General features: G+C 40.3%; 2 protein-coding genes across 5 annotated transcripts; both read right to left on the reverse strand.

Annotated features, from left to right (window-relative positions):
• Positions 1-2,074: 2,074 nt before the first annotated feature.
• Positions 2,075-2,743, reverse strand: RB195_011577 (uncharacterized protein; the record flags this gene model as incomplete). 2 transcript variants are annotated; one of them, XM_064193051.1, is made up of 1 exon in its annotated part: positions 2,075-2,743. In XM_064193051.1, one exon carries the CDS (start codon positions 2,741-2,743, stop codon positions 2,075-2,077), a length of 669 nt encoding a protein of 222 aa, XP_064050633.1. The 2 variants fall into 2 exon arrangements, with proteins under 2 accessions (XP_064050633.1, XP_064050634.1); XM_064193050.1 differs by having other exon boundaries at positions 2,075-2,713.
• Positions 2,744-2,816: 73 nt separating this feature from the next.
• RB195_011578 (uncharacterized protein) lies at positions 2,817-10,172 on the reverse strand (the record flags this gene model as incomplete). 3 transcript variants are annotated; one of them, XM_064193052.1, is made up of 7 exons in its annotated part: positions 2,817-3,455; positions 5,985-6,077; positions 6,147-6,349; positions 6,566-6,704; positions 6,785-6,957; positions 7,027-7,105; positions 10,062-10,172. In XM_064193052.1, the coding sequence occupies 7 exons, from the start codon at positions 10,170-10,172 to the stop codon at positions 2,817-2,819; spliced, it is 1,437 nt and encodes a 478-aa protein (XP_064050635.1). The 3 variants fall into 3 exon arrangements, with proteins under 3 accessions (XP_064050635.1, XP_064050636.1, XP_064050637.1); XM_064193054.1 differs by lacking the exons at positions 2,817-3,455; positions 10,062-10,172 and having other exon boundaries at positions 5,943-6,077; positions 7,027-7,087; XM_064193053.1 differs by lacking the exons at positions 5,985-6,077; positions 6,147-6,349; positions 6,566-6,704; ... (1 more) ...; positions 7,027-7,105; positions 10,062-10,172 and having other exon boundaries at positions 2,817-3,413.
• Between the last annotated feature and the right edge of the window lie 5,487 nt (positions 10,173-15,659).

A 15,659-nucleotide genomic window follows, 5' to 3' on the forward strand; every position in this document is an offset into this window, starting at 1 on the left:
CAGTACCGCACGTTACTTCCAATCAAAATGTCGAGGTACACTTGAGACTCGAGAGTTATGAACAAATTTTATAATCACCGACTGCTTGCGTAGCGTTTTACCGAAATATAGCCTCCGTATGTCTACTCTTACTTTCTCTGTACATTTCTTTCATCATGTTCGCTATATCCTTGTTTAGGGAACTAGAAAGCTGCTTAAACAGCAGCTAGCAGTTAGGGTGATGCGATTTTGGACTCTTATTTTTATCAGTAAGTCATTCGTCGCTAATGATTTATTTAAGAACCTACTACTTACTATACAAATTCATTCACCGTCAAAGTTCTTATAATTGGAGTATCAATGATTTCATCTTTAAGTAGTAAAAGAATCATGTGCTGTGAGTTGAACATATATGGAGTGAAGAGGTAAAATGTTCCCTGGGCGCCTGACCCGTTGAAGATCTCTGTTGTTTGAGAACGCTGACATCAAAACGAAGCGTTCGGAAAGTCTATGCTCAACAAGTTGCTACCGAACTTTCCTGGGAACAACGCTGAGTCCATTCATCGCTAAGCAGCAGCTCGTATCATAGTCCATTACGAGTCCTTTGGTCTCTACGAGTTCGAAAACCTCACAGATTTCTGAACTGTGGTCGGACATGTCTGCACATCCCACGTGGGACTGATCAATGCCACGAACAATCATCTTTCATCTCAGCATCTTTACAAAAATAACGCTGGAATTAATAACTAAATTAGCATGAACTCTAAAATTCAATAGTTTGCTTTTTCACCCGTAAACGGTTATGCGATCGATTTTAATTTCATTTTCATAGTTTTTGATTGCTGATACAGCTGAAACTCATTCTTCCTCACTGATTCACCTTCACTACCTTCTCACCTTCAAAAACCACTTTTTTTTTGTTGAAATTGTTTAAAAGGGACTTTTCTGAGTTATTGTTTATTAGTATGACATCTGCTGTCATAACACTAGGTTTTCTTTACAATTCAGCTACGCGTGCTGTTGAAAGTGAAGCGTTTTAAATATGTGTTTTATAGTGTCTTTGTCATTGTGTCTGAAAATTGCTTTATTAGGCAGGAGCTTCACTCGGTGCTCCTCCTTGATTTCCCTTCCCACCTCAAACGATTACATTTCCTTTCTGGAGGGACAAGCATATCCTTAACAAAGCATTGCTTTCGACGGTAGTTACGACACACCAAGCTATTATCCTCCAAAAGAAGGAAAATACATAACACAGGAGGAAAAAGTGAAACCTCTGATTAATGACCTTGATTGGCAATGGTTTTTTCCTCAGTTATTTAAATATCCAGAACGTCCGTTCACTTTTACAGACGTCTCTATCACACTGTTTTTCCATCATTTCTCTATTTTTCGTAAGAGAGTTCCTTTTGACTCCTCTTTTCATATTTCCTGCTCACTGCCCCATCATCTTATCTATACGTTATCTTCGAACTTTCTATGAAACTTCTCCTTTAAAATAATCAACTTTGAACTACCTCGAAACTAGAGGGCAATTCGATGAAAGAAGAAGAAAATACTTGCAGCATCTCACATGATCCACCAACCCTTTCTGTTTGAGGTACTCCAAACAAGCTCATCTACGTTTTTCGACACGATTGATTTGCTCAAAATGTAATATACCAGGCAAATGTAATGCAAAAATGATTTTATTGCAGTTTTAGAATAGGATGCACTTGACAAAAGGGGACCCAAGGGGGAAGAAACGATAATACGTTATGTCGGGAACGATTTCGGACTGAAGAGATATTTCTTAACATACATGGCATGCAGCTGGTACTTACTTACTTAGATACTTAGATGGGCCATCTTCACTGGACGTGCGGGCCCCAGCATTTCTTCCACTCGTTTCGTTCCCTCGCCATTGTCATCCAAGATGTTCTCAAGCTTCGTAAGCGACGTTGACGAGGTCCCTGAGCTGTATCCTGCTGAGCTCTCAGCTGGTCCATCCGTGTAGCGAAAATGTCACCCCATTTCGTTGGCGGTCTCCCTCGAGGGCGTTTAGCGTCCCTTGGGATCCACTCTTGCGTTCTTTTAGTCCATCTATCGTCGATTCTTCTCATGATGTGACCGGCCCATCTATGTTTTGCTTTCGATACATATTCCGCTGAGTCGCGAAGACGGACATTTCTCTTAAGTCGGAGCTACGAAGACCGGCTAGGTGTTGTGTGCGCCGGTTAAACTTCAGGAGACATCTCTGAAGGGCTCTGTGGGTAGTAAGTAACTTCCTAGACGTGGCCGCGATGTCTGCCCACGTCTCCGCTGCGTAACAAAGCGCTGGAAGGATTGTCGAGTCGAACAGATGGGCACGAAGATCTTGGTCCGTCAGTTGGTCCGTAGCTTCCCTGACGGCTGCGAATGCTGCCCATGCTGCTCTCATTCTTCTATTCAGTTCTTCCTTCAAGTCGTTTTCCATGTTCATTGAACGTCCAAGGTATACGTATGACGGAGATTCCACGATTTGGGAGCCTTCAAGTTGTACTCCTCCGTCCTCGCAGTAGGCGTTGTTCATGAACTGTGTCTTCTTTCTGTTTATTCGTAGTCCTATTCTCTTCCCTGCTTCGTTCAATTCATTGAGCATCGTTTCTGCTTCATTGGTACTGCTCGAAAAGAGAACGATTTCGTCCGCGAAACGAAGGTTCGAAAGGAATCTTCCATCAACACGTATACCCCTTTCTTCCCAGGATAGTGATTTCATTATCCGTTGCAATGTAGCTGTGAACAGCATCGGCGATATAGTATCGCCTTGTCGTACCCCCTTTCCAATTGGTATGGTGAGAGGGCGGTGGAAAAGCTGTGTCCTAGTCGTGCATCGATCGTAGCAATTGGCTAATGTCCTCACATACGACGCGTCCACACCTTGATCGACCAGCGCGACCGACAACGAATTTGTAAAAGGACTTCTCGTTGCGGACTACTTCCTTCAGCTCCTCGTAAAACGCGTCCAATTTGGAATCATCAGCTGCTGATGTTGGTGAATAGCAGTCGATGATACTGATGGATTTTTGGCGCAGAGGGCGGAGGCGAAGAGTGGCCAGACGAGATGACAGGATCTCGTGGGAATCGACGAGATGGACGACAGATGGGTGCACAACAAAACCAACACCGCCTACATTTTGCGACGGAACCTTCTCTCCACGAATGACGAGTGTGCCGTCATTCATCTGTCGTACGTCGCTCCTTCTGCACTTGATCTCCTGCAGAGCAATAACGTGAAATTTGATACGTTCTGCAGCTCCGAGAAGGGCATGCAGGTCAGCGTCTGTGGAAACTGTTCTCGCATTGTAAGTACACAGTCTGAGACAGTCTCCATGACGAGTTGTGCGTGTGTCGCCTTGGTCCAGAATCAATGACGTCCTGAGCAACCTGAGATTTGATCGCCTCTCACCGGTCGCCATACCGTCCGACGTCTGAGGCGGCAGGGCCCAGTGTGCTGGGTACTGAAGCAGTGAATATGCTGGAGTGGCAAAAAGACTTTCCCCAAACTAAGCAACCATGCCACGGCGAGCTTAGCTTTCACCACAGGTCGTCGCCCAACCTATATGGATCAGGGAACCACCTTGCGACATTTTGCCAAGACGGTGGTGAATCTTAGCAGTGGTTTACTGTTAGCTAGGCTTCCGATTCCGAGAAGTGGGAATGTCGGATGTGTCGAACTCCTTCTCAGCTTGGGAGACCCTGCCGGAGGACGAACCTCCGCTGTGCATCGCAGTTCGACGTCCAGTGTCACCTCCACGCCACTATGAGGCGGCAAACCGTTGTGGAGAGGCATGCAGCTGGTAACACCACAAAAATAAATAGAAATAAATAAATAATTAATAATTGAAAAATAAATAAAAAATAAACAAAAAATAAATAAAAACTCCCGAATGCTATTCCGTTTACACCTCACTGATAAACACCGCAATACTATCGCAGAAAACAGAATTCTTCATTGATTGATTCCCAAACGGATTTCTTCATCAACAGACGTCTGATCAGAGAAATATACTAGGTGGAAAATTGGCAATAATTAAGTAACTAAACATTAAATCAATTAAAATTATCTGAATTTATCAACTAATTAAATCATTTTTTAATTCACTCGGCGCTCATTCCTCAGACGATGACTTTAAGTTTGTAGGCGATGAAAAAAAGTGGTCAAGAGGAATTTTCTAACACCTGGAAAAAAATCCTGTTGCATCAATGCAATTTTTTTTCAGAATGTTGTGCGCATGTGCTTTGATGAAGAGATCTCCACACTCAACTCACATGAAGACGAAATATCCTCGGATCTGTAAAGAGGTTGGTCCCAGCCTCCCCTTCTATATCTCTGACTTTCATCAGGGTTCGGAACCTCTACGTTCAAATCCTAGACTTCCAGACGTTGGCAAAAGTTCTCGAAAATGTATTTGTAAGAAGGATTTCGAAGAGAAATACAATCTCGTATTCGAATTCAATCAGTTAGGCGAGATCTATAGACTAAAACATAGGGCCGTGTAACTGTTCTTGTTGTCCACACCCTTCTTAAAGTGTTAATGCAACTCACAAATAAAATCCACAGAGAAGGAATTATAATTTCTCTATACTCTTCCACTTACATTTCATAACATAGGTGAACGATGAGCTGATGAGCGGAATTTGAGGACATATGCGCTCAAAGAGGTGGAGGGCTGTTCTCCTCTGCTTTGAAAGGAACTCTCGGATTGTACCACTCCTAAGGGCTCTACAATAGTGCGTCGAAACTAGTTTTAAGGCTCTTCTGCATCAGTATCATCCATTTATAAAGGATAAAAAGGATAACGTGTCTGGCGTTAATCATTCGATGCGCCACCACGCTCACCTCATTTCAGAATCGTTCGGGGTTTACGAATGTGTAACTGGCCTACACAATGACTTGTGGGGCTCAGCCTATGTGTCAAGTCAGTGTTCTTATCCTCCCAGACAAGTCTGATGCCAATTTATTGACCCCGGAGAGATGAGAGGGTTGGTGAGGACAAGTGCGTATTTGAACTTCCGATCGATCGTGCGGACAGCGGAACCTCTCACCGACTGCGCTACACTCATCCTTATCACCCACTTATGCTACTTTATATTTAAACCGCTTTAATAATGGACGAAGTTGTTGTTTTTGCTAAACCCTCTCTTGGATTCACTCTGGAATTAGGTTGAATTAAATTATATCTCTCTAAGCGAAATCATTCTAGGCTGCCATATTACTTTGAACCTTGTGCTTTGGATATCGACATATAGGTAAAGATACTCAAATTTACAGTCTATCCACGACCTCTGCATGAACACCGCGGTGTTTCTTCTCTCGACGTTCCAGAGAAATTCCCTTAACTACTGTGCCTAATTCAACGATTACAAATGTAAAGTTAGCGTCTGTGGAGTGAGCTGAGCGTATTAAAAAACGATTCAAGCTTGCAGCAAGTTCTGTGATCAGTAGAAGTGCGTTAAATAAATGCCCATAAAACTACTTCATCGTCATGTAGATTAATTAAAAATTGTATTTTATTGTTCTTTTTCTACTTTTTACTATTCCTGTTTTCAAATCTTTCCCCGTTCTTTCCACTTGCACTAGTACTGACGATCCTTGTGAAAATTCGGCAACGAACCAACGGAATTTTCTCGAAATCAAAAGATGTTGAGCAAGTGAAGAAGGTAATTAGGGGTAAAGCCTAAGATTACCCTTCTTCCGAAATATATTAGCAAAACGAATATAACATTTAGGCAGATAAATATTTGCTGATGATATTCAGACAATATGGAGATGCCTTTCCACGAAGGATGTGCTTTTGCACTGTTAAAAAAACTACAAAAAGAACAGTAGAACAATTAAGAGAAAAAATTGTCCTTGTTAGTAGGGAGCACGGTCTTACAACTGAAGCAATGAGGGCTGCATGGAATGTTATTAGTTCGGTTCTCTCTCTCTCTTTTGCTGCTTCTCATCTTCTTCTTGACACATCTCCGTCGATAGCTACCCTTACTTCTCTCCATACTTTTTCTTCCCATTCGTTTCTTCTAGCATTTCCATAAACTATCCTTTCATGTTCTTCCATTTGTTCACATTCAAAGAAGAACTAAAGAACTCTTGTAGAAATGACGAACATTAACAGAAATTATTGGAAAAACTCAAAAGTGTGCTATACCTCTTTGAATTTTTCCATGATGATTCTGTTTTCTCGCCTTGCCGTTGTTAATGATAACTCTCTTCGAAGTTCTCTTTGTCGGTTACGCAAGGCGGATTCGTAAATGAACTTTTGCACGGCTCTTGCGGATTGATTGCGTCGATGAGATAGGGCCTTTTTTTCTGATTCCCTGTGCAGACGATCAAATAGATACTCATTTAGCTCTAAATAGTCGGAGAATTAAAAACAAAAAAGGAAGATATCAGGCATTTATGCGCATTTTTTTTGGTTCAACGGTGCACACTCTGTACACGTTCATCCGGTGAACAAGTGCGATGACCAGAAATAGAATTTTTCAAATTATTCATTTTTCTGAAATTAAACATCAATTACTCCCATCATTAGGGTTGGTACTGATTTACTCATTTAAGCTCTTTTACCTTGTGCTTCTTCATTCTCATCATCTGTTGCTCGTCGATTTATTCTTCTCCACACATCCTCATCCAATGTTCTCTTCACTGATGTCCATAACACAGCTTCACTTTCACCCGCTAGAGGTGTTTCATAGCGAAAAAAGACCTAAAATTGACCTCATCGATCGAAAAGATCCTGGATTTTCAATCATGCAGAGGTGAAAGAAAAACGTCGCTGTCGCTTACTTCTTCTAATAACTCTACAAGATCTGGGTCTCTGAGTTCAAGTCTCCTCAACCGCTGGTTTTCGTATTCTCTGAAGATCACCTTCTCTAGCGCTCTAGCGAACTTATTCCGACGATAATTCCGCTCTTGCAACTTTTCTTCTCTATGAATTTCTTGACACTTTAAAAGCATATCTGAAAAATAGCGTAACAATAGTTGTTAGTAAAACAATACATCTACGATATGAACTACATAGAACGTACTTTCACGAGTTAATCCAGGAAAAAGTTCAGCAAACACGGCCCTGTTCGCCTCCATGACCATGACCATGTTTATGACAGTCTAAATATAGCTTACGTCAACGGTTAACCAGAAAAACCTTAAAAAATTTTGAACCTGTTTACTATTCTGCTGACTATATTGTTGACTGGACTATCATTATTGTTGAATAAAAAATGAGAATATCCAAAAAGTAGGAAAGAGGCTCATGAAACAATCTAATAACCATATGTAAGCCTGCTGAGTAAGACAGCTCTGTAGATAGAGATATCTTCGTCCAACATAAAGAGTAAAGGATAAAGTGCACGTCGTTGATCAATCCCTATAAGAATGCGCCGCCGGGTTCTACTCCAATTCAGAATAGTTCGAAGTTTCTGGACGCGCGTGCAGCCCTAGCTAGAATGAGTTGTGGGGTGAGCAAAGATGTCAAGTTAGTTTTTTTTTTTCTCCAAGAGAAGTCCGATATCAATTTCTTGAGGTCAGACAGATGAAAGTTAGGATGGCTGCGTCGTGGTTTGAACCATCGATCTATCATGCAACCACCGCCGAACCTCTTACCGCTTCCGCTACACCCGACCTCCTTAAACAACTATGAACAGCAACTACAAATGGAGGCAAGGCTTTCTCGAAAACACGGATCGAATCGGGATTTCATAGATTCCAATTCCGCCCATTGACTCCATAGCTCAATGACTACTCGAAGTTATGATAAGTTTTTATTTCTTCTCCACGTTCTCGAGAGGAAATATAAACGTAAAACAGCTGTGGAGTGAGGGCAAGTAGTGCTAATACCGTGCACCCGCATCCTAAGTAAATTTGTATCTGTGGAGCCCATTAAGGATCCAGAAAAGGTTTATCAGCTGTATAAATGTCACATATTATCTATACTAAAGCAAAAAACTTCAAATGAAAATTCAACTGTACCGTTGATGAGCACTTGCCGTTAGTTTAAATGCTATCATCCGTGCTCTGGCGTTCTTTATAAAGCGAAGAGGGCGGGTTTTGTCTACTTGCACACGCAGCTTTTTCTAGAAAATGCTTGATAAGCATCCGCTGGAGGTTTGTTGCTTCAGGCCTCTCGTCAGATAACGACGTGACAAAATTTTTCCGGACGCAAAAATAAATCGTACTTCCTCCGATATGGGTCTCACCTGCTAGGTTATCTTAACACTGAATATAATCAGACAACGCAAAAAGTTCAATGAGCAACTTATGAGTTTTGATCTATCGATCTTCACAACCCGACCGGATTCCTGGTGAAATACTTGATTAATACTTTGTATTCCTGGTAAAATACTTGAACATGAATATGCTTATGCGGTTTGCAGCAGAAAACTCTCGTTCTCACTACTTTATTGTAGGAAAGGTGTATTACTGTTATGATTTAAGATTCTTGAGGTTCTTTCCATCTTCTTGATGACGAATCAGAAACTAGTTTACAAAAATAAAAATAGATTAGTTTCTCGTTTTGCTCAGTATCAACTGAATATTTCTGCAGGAGTTTATGTCTTGCGACTTGACTTTTCTTCTTTTTTCCCGAATCAAATTGTTATGACAGGATTTTTACACCGGTAGCTGCCAGTTTGCCATTCAAATCCCATCTGGAGAAAATCCACTATTTCTTCATGAAAAACTGACAAATCACAAAAACACAAGAAAAAACACACCATAAAAACAATACAAAAATTTGCATGACGTTACCTATTCAACCACAGCGCCACCCACTGGAATTTCAAAATATTTCATTTTTTGAGGATCTTCAGTTTCTCTTACGAATTTTCACAAAGTTCTGTTCTACCGCAATCTTTATGCGCAGGTAATAGTAGAGGAGAAAATTGAGAATGAATAGAGCAGAATTTCTGACCTCCTTTTCTGAACGTACATCTCCGGAATGATGAGATGGTTCTAATGGTTTTCATCTTGCGAACTAAAAATGAAAAATTTACAGAAACCAAAAAATCTTAAACTACCTTGCTAGGTTTAAAAATCAAAAGTCGCGGAGCTTACCCCCGCATGTTTTTGCATGTTATGGATGTTGCATTTGAGTAAAGGAAAACAGAAGGATGTAAAAATGGGATGCGACATTAATGAGAATCATAAGAAACACGGTTGTATGAAACACGAAATAGGCAAAAAAAGATAGTTAAGATTTCTTCACAAACTCCTTTGAAAGGATTTGTGATCTTCACGGGAACATTGGGCATCCAGCAGGCTTTGTACTACTCCACTAGGGGACTAAAGTGAGTTTCAGTGTTAAAGGCGCACGTGGAAGCAAACTGAGGAAAGGCGAAGGCAGGTACAACAGCTAGTTTTTTTAATTAATATTATCTGCATATCAAATGTTTATATCAAAATTATCCACATCGTGGCCATAGCGTAATGGCTCAGAAATTATTTGAAAACATCTTTCTTGAAGAAAAGGTTTTCCGCCAACACTGGCCAAAGTTAGTATTTCTGCTTTTTTGACAAATAAACTAACAGGATGAAATTGAATGAGAGCATGAAAGATGCGTGGATAACTTTCAAAGAGTAGGTATGGAAGTTTTTATCCACTATTTTCTTCTTTTTTGCTCCATTGCTTGTTCAATTCTTCTCAGCTTCCAAATTACACATAAAATGAATTTTTTACTCACTCAGAGAGGCAGCGTCAGACCAAATGGGTCTGTAAAAAAAGAAAATAATCTCTGATACTGCAGTTGTCGGCGATTTTACAGTGAAATCTAACCGTTATCAGCACAAAAATCTGCGGGATGCTCAACTTATTCTCTCGGACCTATGTAGAATTAGGCAGACTCCCTGCCGCTGCAGCTCTCGTGTCATGTTTTGGTGTTCCACTGACGATTTTTTCTTAAAGGCATCACCCCACGAATCTGAGGTGGTGCAGATTTCAGGTGGAGTATTCGTATACGGGATGGGAGACTACGGAGAGGGAGATAATTCTGTCCATTTCTTGCTAATTGCCGTAAAAAACGGCCCGGAAAATGCGGCGCCGCACAAGACTGGCGCGCTCCAATCGAACCTCTTGTACAAAATGGTGCGCCAAAACGAACGAAGCCGTATCTTCCGGGCCGTTTTTTACGGCAATTAAGAAGAAATGGACAGAATTATCTCCCTCTCCGTAGTCTCCCATCCTGTATACGAATACTCCACCTGAAATCTGCACCACCTCAGATTCGTGGGGTGATGCCTTTAAGCTAAACAACGAGAAACTTCTGAAGGATCTTCTTTTTGCTTCCTCGAGCATAATTTACTACAGGCTTTTTCAAGGAATTCGCATGCTTCCGAGGAAAGGGGAACACAGTGCGCTTTTTTGTTCTTCATAAGCTACTAATCTTTCCAGAGGTTAGCAACGCGAAGAAATGTAGCAAATCGGCGGCTTCGATTTTCACTTGGATTGTTTCGAATAAAAAGTGAGACCAGAAGCTAAGAAAATGTAATTTTAACCAATGTGGCTAGACACCATTATATTAGGTTTCAGTTGTATCAATCAGGTTTTTTTACATTATGGAAGTGAGTTCTGCAAGCACCGCAGAAAATGACCCAGCACTATGATGTGATTGCAGAATCAACACAACTAACATTTACGCAGTTTATCCTTGAGTTGAAAATCGAGACGCCAAATATAAATTACCTGTGGGCTTAAATCCCGGTTTAGATGCGACCAAACCCGGAGCCAAGCCAATATGTAACTTGTTGGTAACCCAATCGAAGGATTGTGGGGTCATGCTGTCCTGGACATAAGTCATGTATGTGGAAGACAGCAGTTTCGGATATGTCGGGCGCCCCAATCCTCCGTTCTAAGAACTGGTACTTTCTCGCTGTTGTACACGCATGTAGTGTACGTAAACCCACGCATGCTACGTTTTCCGCCAGTGTCAATGCTCCATAATCAGTATTTTTCTTTTTTTAGAAAGAGTTGAAGTAAGGAAATTTGTTTGTTTTCGTTCCATCCTCCAGAAATTTGGGGGAAACATGCAGATGTACCACAAACGTCGTGTTGTTTAGGATTGTGGCGAACCCCAGTCGTATTCATAAACCACATCTCTACCCAGTGTGTACTCGTTCGGAGAGATCGAACATTGAAAATGTCGTGATGTACTGGCTTTGTTCCTCTCAATCGAGCACTTGGGGTTCTCTTATCAGGAAACTGTACTTTAACAGCCTCGCTAAAAATCCGCTTATCAGACTTCTGCTGTTAGTTTTCTTCCTCCTAATCGAACACTTGGTGTTCTCTTATCAAGAAACTAAAATAGAAGCATTGAAAATGCCGCCGGAGAAAGAGTCACTTAGTTAATGGCGCTCTTATCAAGGAAGTAACAGCTTCGCAAAAAATCCGCTCATCAGACTTCTCACCGAAGAAAACACAAACGTGTTGGAATACAGTAGAGTCGCTAATCCTCCGACAAAAGACGTGAAAGAGACGGTTCCGCGTTTTTTCCCTTCTTTTTCATAACACACCTCAATTTCATAGAATTATAAAATATTCTCTTGTTGAAAATTCCATGAAAAAAAAATCCCAGAACAATTCCCAATGTTGTAGCATATATCAATAGATTTGTGTGTGCGAGATCTATTGATTGGATATAATTAGAACTCCAGGAACTATTGACATTAGTAACTTGAAAATTATTTTCTTCCAAAATCCTAATCATATCATTCAAAATACAACAACCTTCCATAGAGGCTGAAGTTTGTGATGAAAACGTGAATGGTACAGAATTTTTTGAATTCTACACCGTTCAAAAGATCTCCTTTTCCTGAAAAAAAGACAAATCAACTTGATATTTGAAGAAATCTTTGATAATCCGCTGTAAAAATGAGCTGTTTGTTAAACTACACGAGAAATTTTCATCTGTACACTTCTAAAACTAAGCGTCGCTGAGACAAACTATTCTATTATGCTGACACCTTGTTTGTTAGCGATTTACGAACTGCCAAAATCCGAAATAAGTAAAGTAAACACCGAAGTTGTAACATCATCTGCAAAAAACACAAAATTCTGCTGTGCTAGAAAGTCAAGAGACAATTGCATCCTTCGGCAAATACTTCTATTGAGATTTTGTTAGAAAATCATTTCCAAGCCACTAATGTCCGTCATTCCTGGACTTGAAACATATTACTTTAGTCAGTTCTTCAACATCTTCGACGCTATGGTATAAGAGCTGTGAGAAAAATCGAATTGTTCGCAAAAGTGCTTGGATTACGAACATGTAACTATCATTTTACTTTTTGGGAAATATTTTCGCGTCAAAAGTCGCATATCTTTGAGGCCCAGTTATTTCGGACCCGGCCTTGCTAATGTGTTTCCATAAGTAATTTTTTTTTCAAGAAGTATTTTAGCAGTAGGATCTTAGAGCTCTAATTATGTCGAATTACGCGAGAAGTCTGATAAGGGGATTTTTTTGCGAAGTTGTTACTTCCTTGGTAGGAGAACATCAAGTGTTCGGATAAGCGGAACAAAGTCGAGGGCATCGCGAAATTTTCGTTGTTCGATTTCTCCGAACGAATAGAGAGTGAGTACAGATGTTCTTTACGAGTACAAGAGAGATTCGCCACAAATCCTGAAGAACGTAACATTTGTATGCATTTTTCTTGCACTTGCATTTTTCCCCCACATTTCTAGAGGTTGGAACCAAATCAAACAAAATACTTCACTACAACTTGATTATCGAATTTGGATTTTTTTTTAAAGATTTTGTAATACAGATCAAATTATTTTTATAAAGAAAAGACGGATCTGCATCGTTTTCGTCTTGTATTGAAGAATTAGATTTTCTACTGTATATCCAGACACGAGAAGAATTTGTACTTCCATTATGGGTTCCACCCACTGGGCATATTAGCACTTTATACAACTAGGCCACACAGAGTTCCATGACCAACACTCTGGTTTTGATCTGCCGATCTTATCTGTCTGACCGAATCGACTTTGCGCACACCTATTTTGCTTTCCTCTTCAAATTTGTTGATGTAAGTATTTGTACATGTATTTTGCGGCAGTAAATTGTTGTTCTATTTTACTTCAAGAAACACACCTTACTCTTATGCGTCCGGAAATTTTGATTCTTTTATTTTCTTAATGATGGAGTAGAAATAAATGTGAGCAAGAATAAAAATTTGTTAGTTATTCACTTTGTTCAAAATTAACCGTAAGCTTCTACACAATTCCGAACTTTGTGCATTGACGTTTTTGCATTTTTCCCGTTCGAAAAAATAACGTGATAAGTTTTCTTTTCTTTTTTGCGCTTAGTGATTGTCGGTTAACATTTTCCATGTCACACAGGATGAGAAAAAAGATGGAGTTGGTACGATTTTCTAAATAAGAAAATTTTATTTCCTCGAAATGAAATAATGGAAAAAATAAATGAAATGAAATGGAACGAATATGGTGCAGTCAGAGCGTGAATTTGGATAAGAGTACGTTTACCAGCCACTTAAATCGCGAGAGAATGGAACTCAACTATTTTATTATATGAAACTTGACTTAATCGGTGGGCGGATATTTCCCCCTAGTGCGACGAGCGCATCTTCGGGGGAGTGTGGTGTCGTTGAACATATCCGAGTCCATCCTGTTCGAACTTCAGCTATTGTTCGGATAGAATCCACCCATAGGTCGCTGTTCCGTAAGCGACGGAATTTTACGCCTCGACTGAACTGCCTGTCAACACCAAGTGTCCTCATATCTTCCTTCACTTCCTCGGTAAAGAACTTTATTTCACTACTAAGGGGCTTTCTCCAATTAGAATCTGGAAGCATCTTTAGGGCAACTTGGAGCAAAAGATGGTCTCCTCATGACGGAACGAGCGGAGGCGGTATTCCATGACTACTTCAGAACGCCGCAGAAGATGCTGACGTTTTCCACGCGTCATCCGCCGGTACACCACATCTACTTCTAAATCAAGCTCTTCGGGCACACGGCAACGGCAGCGGCACACCAATGACCAAAAGTACTCATACATTTCTCTAGACAGCTTCCTTTCCGTGTAATCGAGCATGCGATCACCGTTGTTGGCGCGGCCCAAGTTTCCAATCCGTGCACCATAATAGGGCGAGTTGCGGATACGTAGACTTGCAGCTTGGCTTCGTTGGCGGTGGAGGCCGACCACAAGCTCTTGGTCAGTGAGTTGAATGCCGAATTACCTTCAGCGCATCTTTGCTGAACATCTCTATTGCCATCGCTTTTCAGCCTACTTTGTTTTTTTTTACTTCACTGTATTAATGTGTATTAATTATATGTATACTATCTACTTGATATATGTATTACTCTGTTTTTGAAACATTTTCATGTAATCAAATCATCCATCCAAGATCAGCCGATAAAGTAAGCGTTTGGATCAGTGCTTTCATATTAGATCCTAGAAAGTCCAGACCAAAAGCTGAAACTCTCACAGAATCCGATTCGGCATTTTTGTCAATCCATACAACAGAACAGGTGTCTCTCTAGAATACCTTGGTGGTGAATTTAAGTCCATTTTTGCCTTTGGACATCAGTTCAGATCTGGGAGCATTTTTGTTTTGCCTACACGATATAGTTTTTAGTTGCAGTTCTTTGCGTTTTCTTTAGTTGCACGATATACACTCGAAGAGAAGAAATGAACAATAATCCGAAGAACACCTAGAAAAAATGAAGACGGAGACCCAAAAAAAAAATTCCTATAAATGATGGAGAAATTGGCGACAGCTAACACCCCACGGAGTTTGTTGAGCATAGTTTTGCTCTATTATCATTAGAAAAGTCAAAACTAATCAAACCCATCATTCCTTAGCCTGTTTTTGCTAATACTATTCTCTTAATTTTTTCTCCTTTATTCTTGAAATTATCCCTTTTCTTAGTTCTATAGTTCGGTTGTCTCTGTATCTAGACTAAATAATTTTTTTTTAAATTCTTGCTCAAAATGAACGATATCATAGATTGTTGAGATAGAGTATCCTAGCGCTTATCGTATAGTAGCAGCTGTCATGATTCTCAGGGAATTGGTACTTTTTTTACTATGAAGCAAATTTCCTGAGACACTCCTTGGGTTTTCTTTGCTTTTTCGAATTGAATTGCTTGATTTCTTGATTGTCTGAATGCCTTTTTCAACTAAAAACACTCCTCTGAAAAACCCAATTGCAAACGAAACAAAATCCAGCAATATGGAGCTAAAGAAATCAAGTTGGAAGAAATTCGGATGTGTTTCCCGAGAAGTTTTCAAGCACTAAGTAGCGTATGTGCTTAAACAGCAAAGAACTTACTTGACACCTTTTTCTATGGCAATTCGTACTTATTCTTTGCTTTATTAAAGTCATTTCCCCAGCCGAGTAGTCCATCACTTCTACTTTTTCATTTCATCCTTTTTTTTTCTAATTTCACAATGCTCCATACAACCACTTATTTCCATCCACTCCTTTATTCTTTTGTGTAAGTTGTTCCTTAAACTGTGATACGATCGGTTTGCTCTTCTCTGCAAATTTGCAGCACGAATTTCCCCCAATCTTTGCTCTCTCTCCTTTTTTTTGTGCAGTTGGCGTTGTCGTCGTCCACGCACCTCGGTGAATGTATGGATCGATACGGCTTGGCGCTCTGCTCCTAATGTATCGTACCAGATGTCGTCGACTCATCGAGGTGACGTATTCC

The sequence above is a fragment of the Necator americanus genome, chromosome III, assembly GCF_031761385.1.
Source record: "Necator americanus strain Aroian chromosome III, whole genome shotgun sequence".
In the NCBI taxonomy this organism is placed as follows: Eukaryota; Metazoa; Nematoda; class Chromadorea; order Rhabditida; family Ancylostomatidae; genus Necator; species Necator americanus.